Source organism: Muntiacus reevesi, chromosome 18, assembly GCF_963930625.1.
Source record: "Muntiacus reevesi chromosome 18, mMunRee1.1, whole genome shotgun sequence".
Taxonomy (NCBI): Eukaryota; Metazoa; Chordata; class Mammalia; order Artiodactyla; family Cervidae; genus Muntiacus; species Muntiacus reevesi.
In genome coordinates this window covers 23,992,646-24,014,396 of record NC_089266.1, presented here as the reverse complement: position 1 = coordinate 24,014,396, position 21,751 = coordinate 23,992,646, and the positions used below count along the sequence as shown (strand labels likewise).

The 21,751-nt window shown below is 40.9% G+C and overlaps 1 protein-coding gene across 3 annotated transcripts; it reads left to right on the top strand.

Moving 5' to 3' along the window:
- Positions 1–1,093: 1,093 nt before the first annotated feature.
- CBX1 (chromobox 1) lies at positions 1,094–21,032 on the top strand. Of its 3 annotated transcripts, none has more exons than XM_065910836.1 (5): positions 1,094–1,317; positions 15,805–15,981; positions 16,426–16,603; positions 17,169–17,263; positions 19,570–21,032. In XM_065910836.1, exons 2-5 carry the CDS (start codon positions 15,842–15,844, stop codon positions 19,712–19,714), a joined length of 558 nt encoding a protein of 185 aa, XP_065766908.1. In that variant the 5' UTR covers positions 1,094–1,317; positions 15,805–15,841; the 3' UTR covers positions 19,715–21,032. The 3 variants fall into 3 exon arrangements, with proteins under 3 accessions (XP_065766908.1, XP_065766910.1, XP_065766909.1); XM_065910838.1 differs by lacking the exon at positions 1,094–1,317 and adding an exon at positions 1,587–1,727; XM_065910837.1 differs by lacking the exon at positions 1,094–1,317 and adding an exon at positions 1,671–1,819.
- The last annotated feature ends 719 nt before the right edge of the window (positions 21,033–21,751 follow it).

The window sequence follows — 21,751 nt, the reverse complement described above, 5'->3', positions numbered from 1 at the left end:
TTCAGCAAGGATACTGGAGTGGGTTGGTATTTCCTCCTCCAGGGAATCTTCCTGACCCAGGGATCCAATCCGCGTCTCCTGCATTGGCAGGGAGGTTCTTTACCACTGAACCACCTGAGAAGTGAAAGTGACAGTCGCTCAGGCTCAGTCGTGTCAGACTCTGCAACTGCATAGATTATACAGCCCATGGAATTCTCCAGGCCAGAATACTGGAGTGGGTAGCCTTTCCCTTCTCCAGGGGATCTTCCCAACCCAGGGATCGAACCCAAGTATCCCACATTGCAGGCAGATTCTTTATCAGCAGAGCCACAAGGGAAGCCCACATATTAACCTATTTAATCATTTATTCAACAAATGTTGATTTGACTGTCTTATGCTAGGCGCTGTACTGGGCCGAGGTTTCTGCCCTAACGGGAGTGGAGTTTTGAGTCCAACAAAGAAGGCAAACACTAATTAATGACGGTAAAGTAGGGTGAACAATATCATGAGACCGAATTTCCACATGAACAGGTTTGGGGACAGCAGTCTAGCTGAAATCAAAACTACAACACTCGTCTCAAACAATAAGAAACAGGTTTTTTGCCTATTTCTGTGTGTCTTTGAGGAGGCTGGGTGAGGGAGGGGTACTCATGGATATTGAGGGTTTCGGCACTATAGCCACCCATTCGTGCAGCCAGTGTAAGGGGAAAGTTCAGGATATCATGAATGACACCTACCAGGGGGACCTGGCTTAGCTTAGGAGGTCAGGGAAATCCTCGAAGGGGAAGTACTTTAAACTCAAAGATGAAAACTAGGAGCCTTATAGAGATCTGGTGAGAAATAAGATTCAAAATTTTCAAGGATATGAACTACTGTCCAAAGGTGGCTTATATTTTACACTGAACATCAAGGGGTTCGCTTGTAAAACCACACATTTTAGTTTGCTAGGTCGCAGCGTTCTGAACTACAGTCGATTCAGCACTAGCGGTTGAAAAATTAAAACTTCTGGAAACCCTCGCAAACTGTGCGTGGCGCCGTGGAAGGCGCGCAGCACTTCGGGTCTTGTAGTCCGGGACGGACTCCGAGTCCCATATTGCTGTGCGGCGGGTCGTCGCGCCTGCGCGGTGCGGGCGGCGGGCAGCGCAGAGTGCGAGGCTCTTTTGTTCGTCTGAGGGGAGGGCCGTTGGCAGGGGCCTGCGGTACGCCGCTTCAGTGAGGGGGCTCGACAGTGGTCACCCGGCTTGTTGCTTTTCTGGTCGCCACTCCCCCGGCCGGCCGGACAAGACCCGCCAGTAGCGCGGCACCGATTCCTCTCGGGCTTGTGGGCGCTGCTCTGAGGTGAAGAGCCCGCTAGAGGCGGGCAAGCAGGGGGATGGCGCGCGGCGGCGGCGGGAGCCCTAGATCAGGGGCCGCTGGCTCGCGGCGGAGGTTAAGAGCGGGGAGCGCGCTCGAGTCCCTCTCCCTCCCCGCGCCGAACCTTCTGCCGGGCGCAGTGGGTAGGGCGAAGAGCGCGAGAAGATGGAGAGGGCGGGGCGGCGAGTCCGGAGCCAGAGATTGAAGCGATTTGGGGTGGGCCGAGCAGTTGCGGGTCGCTCTTCGGCCTGAATAGACCAAGACAATGCTACGTGGGTTAGGTGGACGGTTGGGGGATTGGGCTGGAGAGGAAACAGTAAATTGGGAAGAGGACTGACGGCACAGCCTGGGCGCTTGAACCAGCGTAGGGAGGGTTGACGACTGCAAGACCCGAGGTTAGAAATGTAACCTGAGAATATTGGATCCAGCCAGGGCTGCGAGAGGAACTCCGCTTGCCGAGTTACGGAGCAGTAACTTCGAGGAAATTGTAAGGGGGTGGGGGGCAGGGCAGCCCAAAGTATAGTGCTTTGGGGAGGTCTGTTGAGTAAATTGGGGAGTGGTCTAGAAGGAGGGGTGGTATTTGCCTCGTTTTGCTCGGGGACTGAGGGTGGCGGGGAGAAATTGTTTGAGTAAGTGGGCGGAGGTCCCGAGAGCTTTTCTGTGAGGCTTGCACAAGAAAAGGGAAAAACTGGCCACCGCTTGCTTCCTGGTTGATCGGCTGTAAGAATAATGTGTGAAGAAAAGATGGAACGCCTTTTATTATCTTTTCCAGGTTTTCTATTGCCTTCACTCCGTGTTTCCTTTAAGGAGTTAAAAAGTCCAAGTGCAACTCTTGCTTTAATTCATAATTAATTACATAAGTTTTTATCTGGGATTGTTGCTGGTCACAAAAGGCAGTGAAATTAGAAATGTGTAGATGAGTTCATATTTAAAGAATGAAGTTAGTGAGATGGTGTGGTAGGTTGAGACAGAACGTGGAAAAAAGTTCATGAGATTGTGAGATTTTTTTCCTTAAGTTTTTTAGCCAGCTTGTCCTTGCTAGTAAATTTGAATACGAAGGGAGCACTACTTTACCCCTTTTTCAAAACTTCAGATGAAGGTTTTTCTTGGATTGCTGTTGCATTCAGACATGTACTGGTTCGACTCTGTTGAGGTGGCATTTACTAGAAGATCTGTTATACCAGAACCTCTGACCGGGGGTTTAAGATACCCTTCTCAATTGTGTTAAGAATCAGGTCGGCATTTTGGAATAGTTTTAAAAGGTCCAAGATTTTGGAATGGCTGCAGGAATACAGTTGGGAAATTAGTGCCTGTGTTCCGAAGTGCTTACAGATATTTATATGGAAAGTGATACGATTGAAGAGTACATTGTTGGAATCGGCCACTCCTTGATAAAGCCTTAGGGCAGTTCAGACTTTTCAGTCCTTTACAGTTTTCTCTGTGGTGCTGTTTTCTTCATTGGCTGCTGCAGCCTAAGTTTTTTTTGTTTGTTTGTTTTTCCATTAAAAATGTAAATATCGTGTAGCTTTGTGCTTCTAGCTTCTTGATTAAAGGAGACTGAGAAAGAATACCCTATCCTGCAGTTTGACTACAGGATACTAATATTTTTATCATCATCTAAAGAAAGGAAGCGACCATTCTATCTTCTGGTGCCCATTTTAGAGACTAGGAAAATATTTCTTTTTTAATTCACACCACTTAAAGAGAGGTGATGCATTTTTGTCATTTTCTAGTAGTTTACCAATGAAATCTTCCCTTTTCGTATACTGTCTCTGATGGTATAACAGATTTTCTGTTGTATTTGATGAATTTTTGCATCATAGTTTATTTTTCTGAGTTTTTGAAATAAGATGCTAATGGCTAGTTTATGGGTTCATGTAGGATGAGCCATGCCTCTTGTTCATCCAAGACTCTTAACATAGTTCATTCATATTGTTGAATGAATGGATAGGGCTTTGAGATCTTCCTGAGAATTCCCTGTGTTAGCAGAATGACTCAGTGTGCATTTATGTAATCAATTTGCCTGTTTTTGTTCTATGACATTTGGCAGAGTAAAACTGTTGCCCTTGGCATTCTTGTATTAGCCTCTGTTTTTAATATACTCACCCAGGTATTAAATACAGAAAAGGTATGCAGATTGTGTAAGTGGCTATTTTAAATACCCTAAGCCAGGACTAGGAGAGCACTCAGAATCTGGGTTTCAACTGCAAGCTATATAGTACTTTGAATATTTTCTGTTATGTAAGTATTTTGAAAATTTTGTGTCCTTTGTATGGAGCTAAGTATTTCTCAATAGCAATGTCTATTGAAAACTTGAATAGCTTTTCCAAGGTTAATTGGAGAAGTTATTTGAATAAGGGCAAAATTCTGATCGTGTAAGTATTTGAGTTACTGCCTTTAAGCTTTTGTGATTTGCTGACCAAGAGAGGATGGCCTAATTTGTCTGTGAAATTGTGCCTTTCTTTAATAGCGGCTAACACATGAAAGCTTAACAACCGGTATTTGAGAAGTTAGTGTCTTTATTCTGGTTTTGTTTTGTTGTCTATGAATGCTTTGGTCTCTGCTTTTAATTCCAACTTAGTCATAATTCTGGTCTTGTTTTATAATCACTTTTATTTCATTTTAAACTAAAAGATTTGCTTCTGGTATCATTGTGTCCTGCTAATATTTACAGATCCCTGTGGCTTATATATATATATATATAGAGAGAGAGAGAGAGAGAGAGAGTTTTATTTACATCAGCACAATGAAAAGGAGTTAGCCAAAGTTTTGGACACATCTCAGATAAAATTCTAATTTTATTTTCACACTGATACTCTAGTCCTAGGTCCCAAAATTTGAGGACAGGGATTCCTTTAAAAATGAAACTCCTGCTCACCGGGTATGTGGCACAAATTCCTGTTTTTTGCTCAGTAAAGTTTTCCATCTGGAAAGCATTTGGCTCAAAAACAGCCACAGCTCACAAACGAACTAAAAGCATTTAGAAACATGAGTCAGAAGGACTACAAAATTGAATGTTCTATACATGCCTTCACCTGCCTTTCAATGTCTGGTAATGCTACTGATCATAATCCAATTTGTTTGCTGATCTTTCCCTGAAAAGCTAAGAGCTTTCAACCTCTGTTCCTTGGTTATCTGATTCTGAGACATCCATTCTTACTGCCCATTCTTACAGCACTGTATGCCAGGTCCAGACCTACCTTTAATTGAGTGTCTGAGTAAAAATAAAAACAAAATGCTTTGGTAATTAAAAGAAAAAGAGAAATAATATTTGGCTAAGTTGGGTAGATATGATGAAAGAAGTAGCATTTGCGCTAGCTCTTGAAGGATGGGTAAGATTTTGAGTTCTAGTTTTGGACAGGATAATAACAACCCACTCCAATATTCTTGCCTGGAAAATTCCATGGACAGAAGAGCCTGGCAGGCCGCAGTCCATGGGGTCGCAAACAACTGGACACACTGAGACACACTTCTAAATAAAGAGCAAATCTGTGCATGGAGGAAGTATGCAGGGTATGTTCAGGTTAGAGTTTTCTGTTTTGACAGGAATGTAAGATTTGTGAGGGAAGTGGGAGTATGGAATAGGTGAATCTAAAGGGTGTTAGATGTTATACTGAGGAGTTTGGCCTTTCTAAGGGAGGAGGAGGAGACTTTGCAGAAAATTTTTTAGCAGTTACCTGCTGCTTTCCTATTTAGTCTACTCCCACCCAAGATGGTTTACACCCTGCCTACCTCAGAAGTGCCTCATTGCATTTGTTAACAATAGTTCCCTGGGCTTAAATTGCCTCCCTCCAGTCCCGCTTTTCAAATGCTGTTGGAGCCTTACCTCAAATCCTGACTTTTCAAAACCTCTCTAGTCACCCTAGCTATTTATTTTTCTAAACCCCTATAATACTTTTGTGGCTACTTATCCTTGCTTATATTTCTTTTGTTAATTATTACATACTCCTCTTATATCTTCTGTTGACATGAAAATGAACTTCATTTGCTTTTGTACTTTTTTGTATGATTTCAATCTTACAGTCCTAGTTCTGTGTCTTACCCTTGGGGGACTTTGGTAATTTTCCTTTGCTTCAGAAAGCCTTAGTTTCCTCATTTGTGAAATGGACTTAATAGTGTTTGTTGTGAGAGTTGAATTAAGTGCCTTTCTATGCATTAAGTGTTCAGTATTCAGTAAAAGTTATATGTTATTACTAACCCTTATGGCATTTTCAAAAGCCTGTACTGAGTCTTCAGATCCTGCTACCCTGGCCCAACAGTTCCATTTGCCTGGGTCAAAGGGGTTCCTGTGATGTGGAACTTTCAGAAGCTTTCAGTGCTTTAGCAGCTGGAATGAATTGGTTACCTTTTTCCACCCAGGCTCTTAGTAAATGCTTATTGTTTTAATTTGCTTTTTTAATAGATGGTATTAAAAGCTAGTAGAGCTGTAGCCATTAACTTTTATGCTGTTAACTGATTAGGCCTTGAACCTAAGCTAGAGGCAAAAGACAGGTAAGGAAAACATGGAATGGAAAAAGGAGCTAGATGAAGAAGGAATGAAGTGGGGAGTGAAATACACAGTAATTATCATCTGGTTCTTGTCTGCTGCTCCCTCAGTCTAGCTCTTTCTACCTGGCCACACTTCTGTTCCTCAGATAAAACAAGCTCTTCTCACCCTAGGACTTTGAACCCACTCTTCTCTAAATTTGGTGTATTTTTCTAAGTTATGCCGAGTTGTCTCTTTAAAATCTTCATTGAATTTGTTACAGTAATGCCTCTGTTTTATGTTTCGGTGGAGAAGCATGTGGAATCTTAGCTCCCTGACCAGCCCACACCCTCTGCATTGGAAGGCGAAATCTTAACCACTGCACCACTAGGGAAGTCCCATTAATGTTTTCTTGCTTCTTGTCTGAGCCCTACTCTGCAGACACATGTGTGCATGCACTCCCACTCATGCTCACTTATTTGTCCACGTTAGAATATAAACTCTTAAGAGCCCAGGGATTTTGTTTGTGGTGTTCTCCCCATTTTTCTAGTGTCTCACACATTATAGACATTCAGTCGATGATGTAGGAGTATGTTCACAGGAAGAGTTAACCTAAACCTAGTCTGGGGCTTCAAGGATGCTTCTTCTGGGGGCATTTTAGTTAAGGGAATTGTTAAGTGAGGAATGGGGCAAAGGGCAAGGTAAGCGTGATTGATAGGGTTAGATGCAGTGCTCTTCAGTTCAAATGCCTGCAGATAATGGTATGGAGGTCTGCATTTTTACATCAGTGCCAACTGTTGAGAATGAACTGGGTTAGGAGTTACCCGGGCAGGAGATGGTGGCTACCTGGAGTAGGATGGTAGTAGTGGGACTAGACAAATGTATAAGTTAAAAGATACTTAAGATAAAAAATCAACAGGAGGAGAAGGAAATGGCAACCCACTCCAGTATTCTTGCTTGGAAAAGTCCATGGACAGAGGAGCGTGGCGGGCTGCAGTCCATGGGGTTACATGACTGAGCATGTGTGCACGAGGGTAGAGGGAGATGGGTTGGTAGCAATAAACTGGTAGAACAACAACAAAAAAAAATCAACAGGATTTAGTAAGAGACCAGATACAGAGTATGAATAGAGAGAAATCAATGTCATAATTTTGTCCTGAACTCAGTAAAAGCTACATGAATTCTTAGACCATTCATTTAATTGAGTAATTGACCTTTTTAAAAAGTATATCTGTAAAATCAGAGCCTGAAATCATAATCTCTGAAGTTTATTATAGAACTTTACCATATAAATCATTAAAACTGACTTTTGGTATTTATGTAGTTTCTTCAGAAATCTTAAAATTCCTTTTGCAAATAATTCTGTTGAAATTTTCCATTATTTGTATCCAGAATTTACTTCTTTTCCTCACCTGTCTATTTTCATAGGAAGATAGATTCCTTTTGCCATTTACTACAAGGTCTTTATTTTTCTGCCTGGATGAGATAAAGAAAATAAGGAATTTCTACACTTCAGGCATATGAAATGTGATTTCTCAGTTTCTGGCAGCTCTTCTCTTTCAAGTCTTCCAGAAATGAGATCTTAGTTTCTGTTTTGTAATTACTGGTCATTCTTGTCAGTCATACCTGAGTCCTTCTTGAGTGTGTTCTGGAGCTGCTCTGATGTGTTGAAAAACCTAGCCATGAATTTGGGAAAATGGTATTTTCTCACCAAGTTCCCATTGCAGTGGATTTCAGAGTTATTCTCATGCTTAATGCAGTAAATAATTAATGAAGTAGGACATAGGTGCAAATATGTAAATAGATAATGAGTGCCAGAAGGTCATAAAAAGCTCACCCCAGAGGAATTCCATGGAGTTATTACACCTATTTCACAGAAATACACAGAAATACACAGGAATTTCACAGAAATACACAGGAAACTGAGTTTGCAGTAAATATACATAATGCCTATAGGCATAGTTTTGAGAGATCAAGGGCAGGAAAGATATGCTTCTGGTGGTCATACTGCTAGCTTTCCTGTGGTTAGAGGAATTATAAGGAGTCTTCAAGCAGTACTCTTCCAGTTTCATTGCTAGGAGAAAAAAGGTCTAGAGTGAATGCTGTTGAATATGATACAGAGGTTTTGTTTTCAAGAACATCAGTTATCACTTACTGTTCCAGTCTCATTCTAAATGGACTGGAATAATGGGCTTTATGGAGAAAGTAAAATGTTCACCTACCTTTTCGCTAAGTATAAGAATTGATTTATGTTTGCAATAATTATGTAATTTTACTGAGGAATGTAGTTTCTGTCAATCCTCTTGTAGCAGTGACTTTTTTCTGAGGATGTGCGTCAGATCGCCTAAGGAGCTTTTAAAGATGAGATGCCGTGATCAAAGCAACACTGTTTGCAATAATAAAAAATAGGAAACAACTCAAATTTTCATCACTAGGTGAATGGTTAGAGTATGGTGTGTCCATACGATATGGAATACTGTGCAACTTAAGAATGGAGATCTTTATGGAACAATGTCAGAGATACATTATATTAAAAGGCAAATTATAGAACTGTAATATCTATTTTCACATATGTACATCTGGGTCAGTTTACATGTAGAAGGACAAAGACAGGTTTTGAGGAAGGAAACTTTGATTTCCTACATTAAGTAATTTTGTAATAGAATATGAATATATATGTTATATTACAATTAGGAAAACAAAATATTTTAAGAAATACTACATATACTCTATTTTTTGACTCACTGGATGTAGACTTCTGTTATTTACAAATTTCATAGGTGAGTCTTTTTCTCATTTAGGTGAAAGTTCTCTGCTCAAGGTCTGCTTTCCTGTGAATTCTTTCTTAATATAGATGGTCACCTCACTAGACCAGTGTGTTTTACCTTAGCATTTACTGAAAACACCCTACTGGTCTGGTTTCAGAGGTCTGTAGATGTTACCTTGTCCTCCCATCTGGAGTTTGACCTTTCTGAAAGCTGGCAAGAAATCAGCTTGGAAGTTCTGGGGTAGCCCTTTATAATTCATGTATGTGATGGCAAGCAGGAGCTATGCTCACATTGTCTTCTCAGATCCTTATACCCTTTCACTCAGACTTCACTTTATTGCACTTCACTTTATTGTGTTTTGAAGATAATTGAATTTTTTACAAATTGAAGGTTTACAAGGTAAAAGTTTATGGCAACCCTGTGTCGAGGAAGTCTATCAATGCCATTTTTCCCACAGCATCTGCTCACTTTATGTCTGTGTCACATTCTGGCAATTCTCTCAATACTTCAAACGTTTCATTACTGTTAAATTTGTTTTAGTGATCTGTGACCAGTGATCTTTTTTTTTCCCCCAGTGATCTTTGATACTACTATTGTAATTGTTTTGGGGTGCCACAAACCATGCCCATTTAAGACAGCAGAACTTAATCTGCTAGCTGTTCCAGTCTCTCTTCCTCTCTCCAGCCCTCCCTATTCCGTGAAATTAGGCCATTTAATAACACTACAATCCCCTCTAAGTATTCAAGTGAGAGGAAAAGTTGTGTCACTCACTTTAGAGGCTAAAAACTATTAAGTTTAATGAGGAAGGCATGTTAAAAGCCGAAGGCCAAAGATAGGCACTGGTTAGTCAAGTTATGAATGCAAAGGAAGTTTCTGAAGGAAATTAAAAGTGCTACTCCAGTGAACACATGAATGATAAGAAAACAGAACAGCCTTTTGCTCATATGTAGAAAGTTTTAATGGTCTGGATAGAAGATTAAACCAGTTACAGCATTTCCTTAAGACAAAGTCTAATCCAGAGGAGGCCCTAACTCCTCATTTCTATGAAAGCCTCACAAGGTAAGGTAGCTGCAGAAAAGTCAGCAGAGGTTGGTTAGTAAGATTTAAAGAAAGAAGCTGTCTTCATAACTTAAAAGTGCAAGGTGATGCAAGTGGTACAAGTGCTGATGTAGAAGGTACAGCAAGTTATCTAGAAGATCTAGCTAAAATAATTAATGAAGTTGGCTACAATAAACAACATATTTTCAGTGTAGATGAAACAACCTTCTATTGGAAGAAGATGCCGTCTAGGACTTTGTCATAGCAAGAGAGGAGAAGTCAATACCTGGCTTCAAAGGACAGGCTGACTCTATAGGGGCTAATATGGCTGGTGACTTTCCGTTGAAGCCAGTGCTCATTCACCATTCCAAAAATCTTAGGGCCCTTAAAAATCTACTCTGACTGTGTTCTATAAATGGAATAACAAAACCTGGATGACAGCACATTTGTTTACAACACAGTTTACAACATGGCTCCCAAAGCTGCTTTTTTTGGTCTTAGCAATGATATGGTACTTTCCTTATATCCCTTTTTTCCAGACTGTTCTGTTTTCCAGTTTCAGACAAAAACTCTTCAGCTTTTTCTACTGCCCAGTGCATCTCCTTAACAATAACTTTATCATTTTATTTTTTATTTTATTTTATTTTAACTTTATCATTTTAAATCTTAATTTGTTCCACATGGAAAAACTAATACTTGGTGTGAAAAGATCTGCTGCACACAATAAAGTTACAGTATTTTAAGCCCACTGTTGAGGCCTGCCGCTCAGGAAAAAAGATTCTTTTCAAAATATTACTGCTTATTGATAATACACTTGGTCACCCAAGAGCTCTAATGGAGATGTAAAAGATTAATGTTGTTTTCGTTTTCATGCCTGCAAACACAGCATCATTCTGCAGCTGGTGGATCAAGGAGTCATTTTGACTTTCAAGTCTTATTATTTAAGAAATACATTTTGTGAGGCTATAACGGCCATAGATAGTGACTCCTCTGATAGATCTGGGGAAAGAAAATTGAAAACCTTCTGGAAAGGATTCACCATTCTAGATACCATTAAGAACATTTGTGGTTCATTGGAAGAGGTCAGAATATCAACACTAATAGGAATTTGGAAGAAGTTAATTTCTGACTCTTATGGATGACCTTGAGGAGTTCAAGACTTTAGTGAAGGAAATGCACATATAGTGGAAATAGCAAGAGAATTAGATTTAGAAGTGGAGTCTGAAGAGTAAATTGCTGCAATCTCCCATCCAAGTACTAACCAGGCCCGACCCTGCTTAGCTTCCGAGATAAGACTAGATCGGGCACGTTCAGGGTGGTATGGCTGTAGACTAAATTGCTGCAATCTCAAAATCAACTGATGAAGAGTTGCTTCCTATGATCCCTGGGTCGGGAAGAACCCTTGGAGGAGGAAATGGCAACCCATTCTCCTAGCAGTGTTCTTGCCAGGAAAATCCCATGGACAGAGGAGTCTGGCGGGCTGCTGTCCATGGGGTTACAAAGAGTCAGACGTGACTGAAACAACTGAGCACACAGCACTTGTCAGTTTAAAAGACTCAGAAGACTCCTGGGGCCCTAAAAACCAAAACTTTGTCACAGTGATGATTTAATTAACAGCTGTTGTTCATTCGCTAAGTTGCGACCCCATGGATGCAGCTCACCAGGCTCCTCTGTCCTCTACCATCTCCCAGAGTCTGCTCAAATTCATGTCCACTGAGTCAGTGATGCTATCTAACCATCTCTTTCTCAGCTGCCCCCTTCTTTTGCTTTCAGTCTTTCCCAGCATGAGGGTCTTTTCAAATGAGTCTGCTCTCCACATCAGCAGACTCACTGGAAAAGACCAAGTAGTTTTTAAACACCTATACATATTCCAAGGTCTTAACTGAAAGAAATCATTGTCAGTCACTTCCTTATTTACTGATGACAAATTGTAGAGAGGATCAAGTCAGACCTTTAGATCCTTTCCTAGTACAGACTGGAGGGAAATCTCCCTGTAAGTATGTTGTTGTTTGGTCTAGCTCCTAGATCTGTGTGTGTGGCAGGGTGATTAGCCCAGCCCTGCTAGGAGATGTGCATACTGAAGTGCTATAATTTTATTAATTGTGTGACCTTGGGAGGTTTATTTCCTGTAAATCTGTTGTGTTATCTCTGAGTTGTCAATGACATCTGAATGGCTTATTTTATAGGATGATTTCAAAGATCAAATGAGTTGTGGTAGCACATTAACTGTAAAGTGCAATATAAATGTGAAGTATTTTTCTCGGCATTTTAAATGTGGCAGATCAGACTTCCCTGGTGGCCCAGTGGTTCAGAATCCGCCTGCCAAAGCAGGACACATGGGGTCGATCCCTGCTTTGGGAAGATCCCACGTGCCTTGGGGCAGCTAAGCCTGTGCACCACAACTACTGATGTCTGCCCTCTATAGAGACCAGCCATCCCCAGCTACTGAAGCCCTGGTGCCCTAGAGCCCATACTCTTGCAACAAGAGAAGCCACTGCAATGAGAAACCTGTGCACCGAAACTAGAGAGTAGCCCCCACTCTCTGCAACTAGAGAAAGCCTGCGTGCAGCATTGTAGACCCAGCCCAGACAAAATTAAAAAGAATTTTTTTAATGTGGCAGATCCAGTTAAATATTTAGGTAAAAATTGTATCAGCTTAACTGATCATAGGTATTTTTGTCTGAAACATTGTGATGAGTCTTAAGAAGACTTGTCCACAGACTAAGATTTCTGAGTTAATTTAGAACTATTCACCTGTGTGTACACATTATGACATTCTGGTATATATCTTGACCCTTTGTTCACTGATTTTGGCACTTTTTATGCTATAATTTGGTTGCCAGGATATTTAGAGAGAGGCAAATAGAATTGACTAATGGCATTTTTCCATTGTGCTGCTACTCTGATCTGAGTTACTTTGAAATTTCCTTGCCAAGCAATTCCAATTCAGAGCCCTCCTTCCAGATGTTACTGCTGGTATTTGGAGACTGCCGTATTCAAGGAGAGGGGATTTCTCTTGACATCAGTTTTGGAAAGTATATGCAAATGACTGGTCTGTCGTAAAATTTAAGGGAGATCTTGGCCTGTCTGACTTCCCTGGTGGCTCAGACAGTAAAGAGTCTGCCCACAATGCGAAAGACCCAAGTTCAATCCTTGAGTCAGGAAGATTCCCTAGAGAAGGAAATGGCAATTCACTCCAGTATTCTGGAAAATCCCACGGATGGAGAACCCTGGAGGGCTACAGTTCATGGGGTCGCAAAGAGTTGGACACGACTGAGCAACTGACACCTTCACTTTGGCTTGTCTGAAAGTGCTTGGTTTTGAGGGAAGAGTGAGTTGTGTATTTAATCCACTTCTCTACTGACTTTGACAAATGGCTTATTCAGGACCCCAGAGATGTACCAATAAATAAGGAAAAAACTCACATTGGGAAGCCTGGCTGAGAATCTCCAATATAAAGAATCTAACCTGGAGACAGGTGCTGGGATGAGCTAGTTAAGAAAACTCAAGACAGAAGTGGAGGTGTTTTCTACATTCTTCACTTCTCATTTGAGTTGCTCTTAGGACAATGAGTTAAGTGAGTAAGAGGAAAATCAAGAAGTCTCACTCCAGATTTCCCAGTAGCTAGAGATGAGGTAGAAACTCATTATTTTGTAGTAGCAGGACTTTTTGTAAGACAAATACAGCTATTAATGTAGACAACACAGATAAATAGCTCTTTAATTCTGAAGCCACAGTGATAAGACTGCCTTTTCTTTACTTTCTTTAATTGTTTAGAAAAAGGTTAGGGAACAGTTACTGGTTTGTTTTGTTTGTTTTTTTTTTTTTCCAGTTACTGGTTTAGAGTTGTCTATAAACCACGTTTTCTTTCTGTCTGTTTAGAAAGGGAGTGGCTTCTAATTTCTGAGTCCAAACTAATGTAGGGAGTTGTGGTACCCTTTGTTATTGAAAGGTAACTGTCAGTTTATTTTTCTCTGCACTTTAACCAAAGACTGATGATAAATCCTGCAAAGAGTAGCACTTGTTCTTGGGAGCAGCTATTACTGCAGCACTTATCCTAAAGAAAAATTAGATTGTTTTCTTTCCTGATAAAATAACACTTATCATGGCAATCAGAATTCTGAAAACCTGAAAATACTTCCCTCCAGGAAGAAGAAACAGCCTTTGAATCAGAGGCACAGTAGCCAATAATTAGCCAAAGCTGACATTCAATGCATTGATTAGTCTGTTCAGTAACAGAAGAAAAGGAAAACTCATGTGGCACTAAAACAGAGGGGTTGGGGAGGGGAGGAAAGCAAAATCTTTGGTAAAAGAAGAGGAACGAGCAATGTAAATGAAGAGGAGGAGTGTGTGAGCTGTGTGGACGGGGCATTGGGTGTTGGCATAGACCGCACTAAAAGCACTTCAGAAAACTTTTCATGTGAAGAAGTTCAGAATGCCTTTAAGGAAGAGGTTATCTTTATTTTTAATTGGCAGACATGAGGTTTCTGGAAAACAGGGACCATTACTTACTCTCTAGAATCTCCAGTCTCCAGCAATGTCTAAAATTTTCTAGCAGCCAATCAAATGTTTGTTGTTTCACTAGTCCGAATTGCTCATATGTACCGAAATGAGAATATCTCAGAATGTAAACTAACTCAACATCTGTAGATACTGTAACTGATTCACAATGGTGAATCTGATTTTTATGTAAGATTTACTTCATATAGTCTATAGATGAGCTCTTTCTAAATATATTCTGTCCACATGCCAGTTTAAAAATATGTAAAAGTGTTTATTCTTTCACTCAGTAAGACTCCTTTCCCAAGGATGCTAGAAATAAGCAGTTTAACCCCCAAATTGGCACTGCCTTAAATACAAACATGAAACATGGTGGTAACCCCTTTCCTGTCTTGGATCATCTGCCATAGTTGACTCTGTAGTTCCTGCTGGTAGCTGATCTATCAGTTTGTAGATTTCAGCCAGTTTTTGTAGATCTGTTTTATTGTATTAGTATCTTATGGCGCCACCTACTGACACAGTTGTAGGCTTTATGCCTGCTACTGCTGCTGCTAAGTTGCTTCAGCCGTGTCCGACTCTGTGCATCCCCATAGACGGCAGCCCAGTGCCTACCCAGCAGTTAGAAGAGTTGTACAAAGGACCAAAGAGAACAGCTTTGTAGGGGACTGGAAAAACCCTTGGAGGTTACTGTGTGTGTGTGCTAAGTTGCTTCAGTTGTGTCTGACTCTTTGCAACCTGTGGACTGTAGCCCGGCAGGCTCCTCTGTCCATAGGATTCTCCAGGCAAGAATACCAGAGTGGGTTGCCATGCCCTCCTCCAGGGGATCTTCTCAACCCAGGGATCGAACCCATGTCTCTTATGTCTCCTGCGTTGGCAGGTGGGTTCTTTACCACTAGCACCACCTGGGAAGCCCTAGAGGTTACCTAGCCTGATGATATATTATACAAAAAAATACAGGTGTTGTTACCTGTGATATCTTTTTTCCCATACTTACTTCCAAATTCATTAGAGAATCTCATGGTCATTCTGGGATTTTTATGAATCTTTCTCAGAAATAAAAAGAATAAAAACTTAACAAATGAGAATTAATGGTGGCATTCTTAGAAAAGAAAAACCACATAAAAAATCTTAAGGGAAGTCAAATGAGATGGTGCTTAACAATGCAGAAGAATTGTATATATTATATATGCATATACAGAAGGGAAAATTAAACTAGATGTCTAATAAATAGGATAAGCCATTTCCCATAGTAAAAATCCAAGTCGAATACTTTGGTGAAATTGAAAAACATTCAGAGAATAGGAGAAAATATGGATCAGTGGGTTATATATATTTTAGGTTTGATGTATAGACCTGATTTTTGGGAAGGTTGCTTTTCTTTCAAATTAATGTATACTTTAGATATCACAAGTAGAGAAGTACTGGGAGTTATTTTCAAACTTAGAATGAGTATCAAAGTTTTAAGTGGATGTGCAGGCATAAAGAAGTTTTGCAGTGAGATTAGTGGGAGCTGTTTTAGAAAACTAACTTTCTAGTTCAGCATAATCAGAAAACTCTTGGGTATTGAATATGAATAGGCATAACATTTAATAACAGCATCGTGCCCTATTAAAGTCATTTTTTATATCCCTGGTTTTCTTATCCACATATTCCCGTAAGAAGAGTGCCCTAATGTCCTTTTTATTTCCTTTATCATTTTAGCAGCGTCATCCTTTATACCAGAAAGCTGGCGGGCACTATGGGGAAAAAACAAAACAAGAAGAAAGTGGAGGAGGTGCTAGAAGAAGAGGAGGAAGAGTACGTGGTGGAGAAAGTCCTAGACCGCCGAGTGGTGAAGGGCAAAGTGGAGTACCTGCTGAAGTGGAAGGGGTTCTCAGAGTGAGTGTCTCTGCCCGGAGGGACTGTGCACCCGGCCACCAGCTGCTTCTCGGGAGGCTGACCATGTGCAGGACAGGGCATGTGCTCTGATGGTACATTGTGACTCTGGCTTGGCCTCCATGGCTTATAGTCCAATTAGAAACATGATCTACATGTACTAAATGCTATCATGCATGACCAGTTTCTGATGAACAGTTTTGTGTGTGACTTAAGACTGATGGAAGTTTGCAAAGAGAAAGTAAACTTTATTTTGAAGGAGGTAGCTTTTGATTTGTGTTAATACTAAAAAGCCCCCTACCACCTCCCAAAAAATGTGAGCTTTGTTGAGTTCTTGGTCTTGGACAGAATCTAGTTCTTTTCCAAGGACAGCAGCCCTCGTCCTCCTGTGCCTCTCGGTGGTGTGAGTGTGTACTAACTTTGTGACTTGTGTGCCTCTGGTTTCAGTGAGGATAACACATGGGAACCAGAAGAGAACCTGGATTGCCCTGACCTCATTGCTGAGTTTCTGCAGTCACAGAAAACAGCACACGAGACAGATAAATCAGAGGGAGGCAAGCGCAAAGCTGATTCTGATTCAGAAGATAAGGGGGAGGAGAGCAAACCAAAGAAGAAGAAAGAAGAGGTAAGACTTGAAGTAAGAATTTTTACTAGCCCAGAATTCATGCTGCTGTCAAAGAAACTGACAGCCAGATAATTTCAGCACCTTTTTCTGCTGCTGCTTGGCTCTCAGTCCTTTTGCAGTCCTAGATAGGCTAATGCTTTAAAAATGTCTGTGGGGTGTGTGTGGGGGCTCTCTCATGAAGCCACATAATCTACTCACATCTGAGGTTTAAGAACAAGTAAGTGCAAAGGTATTAATTTGTGTGAGGAGATGCTGTGAATGTTTTAATCATTTCAGGCTTTAGTCCATTCAGTACCATAAAGTAAGGTACCTTTTGAGGGTGAGAAACAATTGTGAACATTTATTTGGCTTGAGATGAATGTCCCTTTTTACACATGGGGAAACCTCAAGCACATCAAAACTTGATGGAATAATCACTCTGATTCTAAAAGGCTTGTGACTTAGAGCCAAAGAATTGGTGAGATGTTGGCAGAAGGATTTGATTACATTTATCATCAGAACAGGAGTAGCTCTAGTCTGGAGAACAATCCCATACAGTTAAAATTGTTCCATCTGGTTTTTACAGTCAGAAAAGCCACGAGGCTTTGCCCGGGGTTTGGAACCAGAGCGGATTATTGGAGCTACAGACTCCAGTGGAGAACTCATGTTCCTAATGAAATGGTGAGTCTGCCAGTGGCTCTGTGTGGTGGTTGTTTTTTTTCTTCTCCTCATCTGTTCCATGCCAAAGGAAAATTCTATTTGCCCAGGTGTGAAATCTTTAAGATGGCATAGTCCTTCAGTAGTTACCCTTGGCCTGACTGCCAGCCTGGTCTCATGAGTTACAGGTAGGGCCCTTAGGATTCTCAGATTTTTACCCCCCACCCTTTTTTTTTTTTTTTTGTAGGAGGTGGGAGAAAATCTAGAGTGGAGAGGTGTATACAGGAAGAAATCACATTTCACTTCTGTAATAAAGGGGGAGGAAATGAAATGTGATTGAACCATCCTCCCTTTCCACCATTTTCTTTTTTTTTTTTTATTAGTTGGAGGCTAATTACTTCACAACATTTCAGTGGGTTTTGTCTCCACCACTTTCTTAATAGAGATCAGGCTAGCCCCAGGATCAGAAATTCTGTTAACTTCTCAGGGTTAGGAAAGAATTTCTGAAGCTCTTTCTTTGTCCTGGTTAGATCCTTTCCAGTTGGTGCAAATTTTCAATTGCAAAGTCTGCCAGCAGGGGTCAGCAAGGCCCCTTTACTAAGCGCAGAGAAGCCTGCTTTTTTTCCCCACTATAACCAGTGGTAGTAGTATTCCATGAAACATCTTAATGAAAGCAGTTGTCCTGAGACTCTTAAGAACAATAATTAACCCAAAGTTCTCTATCCAAAAGGAAGACTTCTTCCCTTTTCCTTGCTTGTTGGAAATGCTTGTTCTCCTCTCCCCAAAATGGAGCTCAAATCACTGCCTTTAAAATATAAATTAGGAGTGAATAATTCTAAGCCTGTGCCAAGGAAGCATTATTCTAGGGACTTTATCCTTTTATCAGTCTAGAACCTTCTTGGAAACTTGTATCTATACTGATTTCTCTCCTTTAGAAGGTGGCAAGAGAGGCCTAACTTGGAACACTGAAAGTCAGTGTCATAGCTGGCTAAACCTCTTATTTATTTCCCATGCATTCCCTAGGTGTTTATTGAACCTGACCTTCTTTTAGCTTATTTATTGCTGGCCTGTAGGAGAAAAGTTCGTTTTTAAGGTGCTGCATATGGGGGAAAAGAATTAATATCAGGAGTTACTCAGTCCATTTATGATATACTTTTGTGTGGCCGTATGTGACCAATCTGAGTAATGGTAGCACTTCCTTATTGCTTGACATTACATCCCTTTGGTTGACTCATTAGTATGTGTAAAGATTATAGCTGAATGTAATTGCAAGTTAAGATTGGATGTTGATTATAAAACCAACTTCATTTTAAAGTTATTTCTCCTGGAGAATGGAGATATTTGTTCATTTCCCTAAGTAGCTATTTTTCTGTGCAGTGAAATGACTGAACAGTTACCTCAGAAGCTGTTGTTGAATTGTCAGCAAGGGGTAGGCTGCTTCAGGCTCCCATACTGCTATACTTCTTTTCCCTCCCATTCTCTTATCTGTTGTTCAAAAACATACCTTCCTGGCTTACTCTACCCTGGGTCGGTGGGGCTGTGTGGCTTAGGTATACATGTTGCTGGGGTTCCAAAAGTTTGGTGTGGTGCCTCATCAGAGACCCCCTCTTACATGTATCTGTCTGCTGCCTGCCCTGTGCTATTGCTTTCATCTAGGATGTTCCTAGTGACCTGAAGAGAGAGCTTATGCCTAAGTCCCTTGTAATATGTATGTGGTTTTCAATTTTTGAGAACATTTTAAAATTCAGAAAAATATAGAAAATTACATAACAGTCCCTTTATTTTCTACCTCCCAGTTTTGAAGCACCATTTCAAAGCACCTGGGAGTTGTGGCCTATCTGTGTGCGCATGGTATTTGGTAGTGTTAAACAGTGTGATTATGAGTCAGCAAGAAAGTCTCCACCTGCATTGACTCTGACCAGAGCCAGATTGGTATTAAATCTTATTACCCAACATGGTATTAAGTCCTGTTACCAGGCCAGGATCTCTCCATGGGCTTTTAGTAGCTGGGATATGGCTTTGGAGGAATATGGCAGCCTCTCTTACTCCTTCAGAGAATCTGAGAGTGTCATGTTTTTTATGTGTTGGGGTGTTCAGAGGTTCCCAGGGGTTCAGAGTTAGCTTTTGACAAAGAGGGTATTTTCAACGGGAGAAGATATCCGAGGATATTATTTGGCTAAAAGCTACTAGTACATGATGCCTACCCCATGTTATCATCCTTCCTGGCCTGTCTTCTGGAATTAGTATTTTTAAAGCCCAGTCTCTTGGGAGACCCATGTTAGGAGACCACCAGCACTGGTCTCAAAGTCTCTTTGTGCTTTGTTCCACAGGAAGAACTCTGATGAGGCTGACCTGGTTCCCGCCAAGGAGGCCAATGTCAAGTGCCCGCAGGTTGTCATATCCTTCTATGAGGAAAGGCTGACGTGGCATTCTTACCCCTCAGAGGATGATGACAAAAAAGATGATAAGAATTAACTTTCTTGAATACCAGCCCCTGTCACATCTGACTGTGGGTTTCAAGTGGGGAAAGAAGGAGTTCTACTTGTCTTGACACCATAAAGGTGGCTTGAGAAGATGTCCTTTGAAGAGCCAGTATAGTTTCTGTGCCCTACAGCAGCCCAAGTGCTTTAAAGCCGTTCCATGCTGTATAGTTTGCACACCCATCCCAGTGGAGGGGAAGGAGGGTCAGTGTTTCAAGGCAACCCGTTCTGAACTTTGCTTTAAAAAAAAAAAGCAAAGGGCCTTCTATGAAGGACAAAACGCAGAATGGGATGTGGGAGAGCAAGAGATACTGTAAATCTTCAAAGAGCATCTCCACAACCCACACAGCCTTCTTCCCGATAGTGTTAACTCTGCATTTTTACAGCGTAGCATGTGTGTAGTTTTTGGCTATTACTGGTGTATTATTTGGGGTGGGTGGGGTGGGGTGGGAAAGAAGGGAGATGGGTTAGGATCATTTTTGTTAAAATTTGGTGAAACAAAAGAAAGAACTAATGATAATTGGGTTCTGTGTCCAGAATATTGTATCCTTTCAAAAAATGTCATTGGCAACCTAAATGAGGACTGTGAGAGACTGTTTAAAAGCTGTGAATGCCTGAAACTTAGAAGCCAAGGTATTCCCTGCCTGAGCTTAATGCTGTTCCCAACAAAGGACTAAGAAGCTACCAAAGCTGCCATTTGGGGGATGGAAACTGGTTGAGGAGGAAAAGTCTTATTAGAGTGTATACACAGGCAGATCATTCTGTCTTAGAGGTGCTACTTATGAAACTGACAAGGAGACCCTTTTCTTTTCCTATTGTGAAGTTACCAATATCAGCTTCTCCATCCAAGCCACTGGTGAAGTATTTAGGGAAGGGCAGAGAGTAGTATAGGAGGTGAGTGAGTAGGGAAAGACAAGGGCCGGTGCTTATAGGGTGGAAAACTCTTGGAGCCTCTGTTTTTTGAACTTTGAAACCATTGGTGGCAGGGTTCAGTCACTGACAGCACAAGTTCAAGAGTTGAAAGATTTCAAAAGCCCTGGTCTCAGGAGAAGATTTAATTTTCATACTGGGGCAGTGGTTCACTTTAAAACAAAACAAATTTTTTAATCCTAAGAATTAACTAAAATCCAAAACGCTGTCTTGAGTCATGAGATCCATCAGTTGTTGACATCGTCTTGACCTGCATCTAGAACTCCATTGTAATTTTTAGGCGTGTGATAGGTTTTTGTGAAAACTTTTGTTTAAATGTAAACTTCATATCAACACTGTCAGTTTTTTGTCTTAATAAAACTATATAGATTTATAATCCTTGATTTTTGTCTTGTCTTGCTAGAAACTCTCCTTGCCTTTTACTGTTTTAGAGATTGAGCCTCTCTGGGAACAACCTGCATACTTGAGTGGTTTTATTCTAAGTACTATAGGCTTGAAAATCTGGTATCTGGTGTGAGTCTTCTGAGTGGTCTCACCATATTAATTTAGTATTTACTGAGCATTTTACAATTTCTACAGAGATTACAGATTGTCACGTCATTCTGTCTTCATACTGCTCAAAATGTGTTTAGCAGTCTGTGACCTGGTAGCAGTTCCAAACTATGATACGTTTGGAAACAGATTTGGGGGTTAGCTTTAGATCCTGACTAATGTTATCATAGATTTGTATGACCTTAGCTAAAGCCAACTTCTCCAGACTTTTCAGGTATTGGTCCTGTGATTGATCAGTGAATTAAAATGTCATCCATTTTCTTAACATCATTTTCTGCCTGTAACTCCAGAGCCCAAACAGAACTAGATTCTTTTTTTTTGCTGCGCTGGGTCTTTGTTGCTTTGTGTGGGCTTTCTCTAGTTGGGGCGAGCGGGGACTACTCTTTGCAGCACACTGGCTTCTCATTGCTAGGGGCTTCTCTTGTTGAGAGCACAGGCTCTAAGTACACAGGCTTCAGTAGCTGCAGCATGCAGACTCAGTAGTTGGGGTGTGCAGACTTTATTAGAACATGGACTCAGAACTTGTAGTGCACAGGCTTAAGTTACTCTG

Coding starts and splice junctions, on each gene's coding strand:
- CBX1 (XM_065910836.1), top strand. CDS start 15,842: ATGGGGAAAAAACAAAACAAGAAGAAAGTGGAGGAGGTGCTAGAAGAA. Junction 15,982..16,425: donor AAGTGGAAGGGGTTCTCAGA/GTGAGTGTCTCT, acceptor CTCTGGTTTCAG/TGAGGATAACACATGGGAAC. Junction 17,264..19,569: donor CTCATGTTCCTAATGAAATG/GTGAGTCTGCCA, acceptor TTTGTTCCACAG/GAAGAACTCTGATGAGGCTG.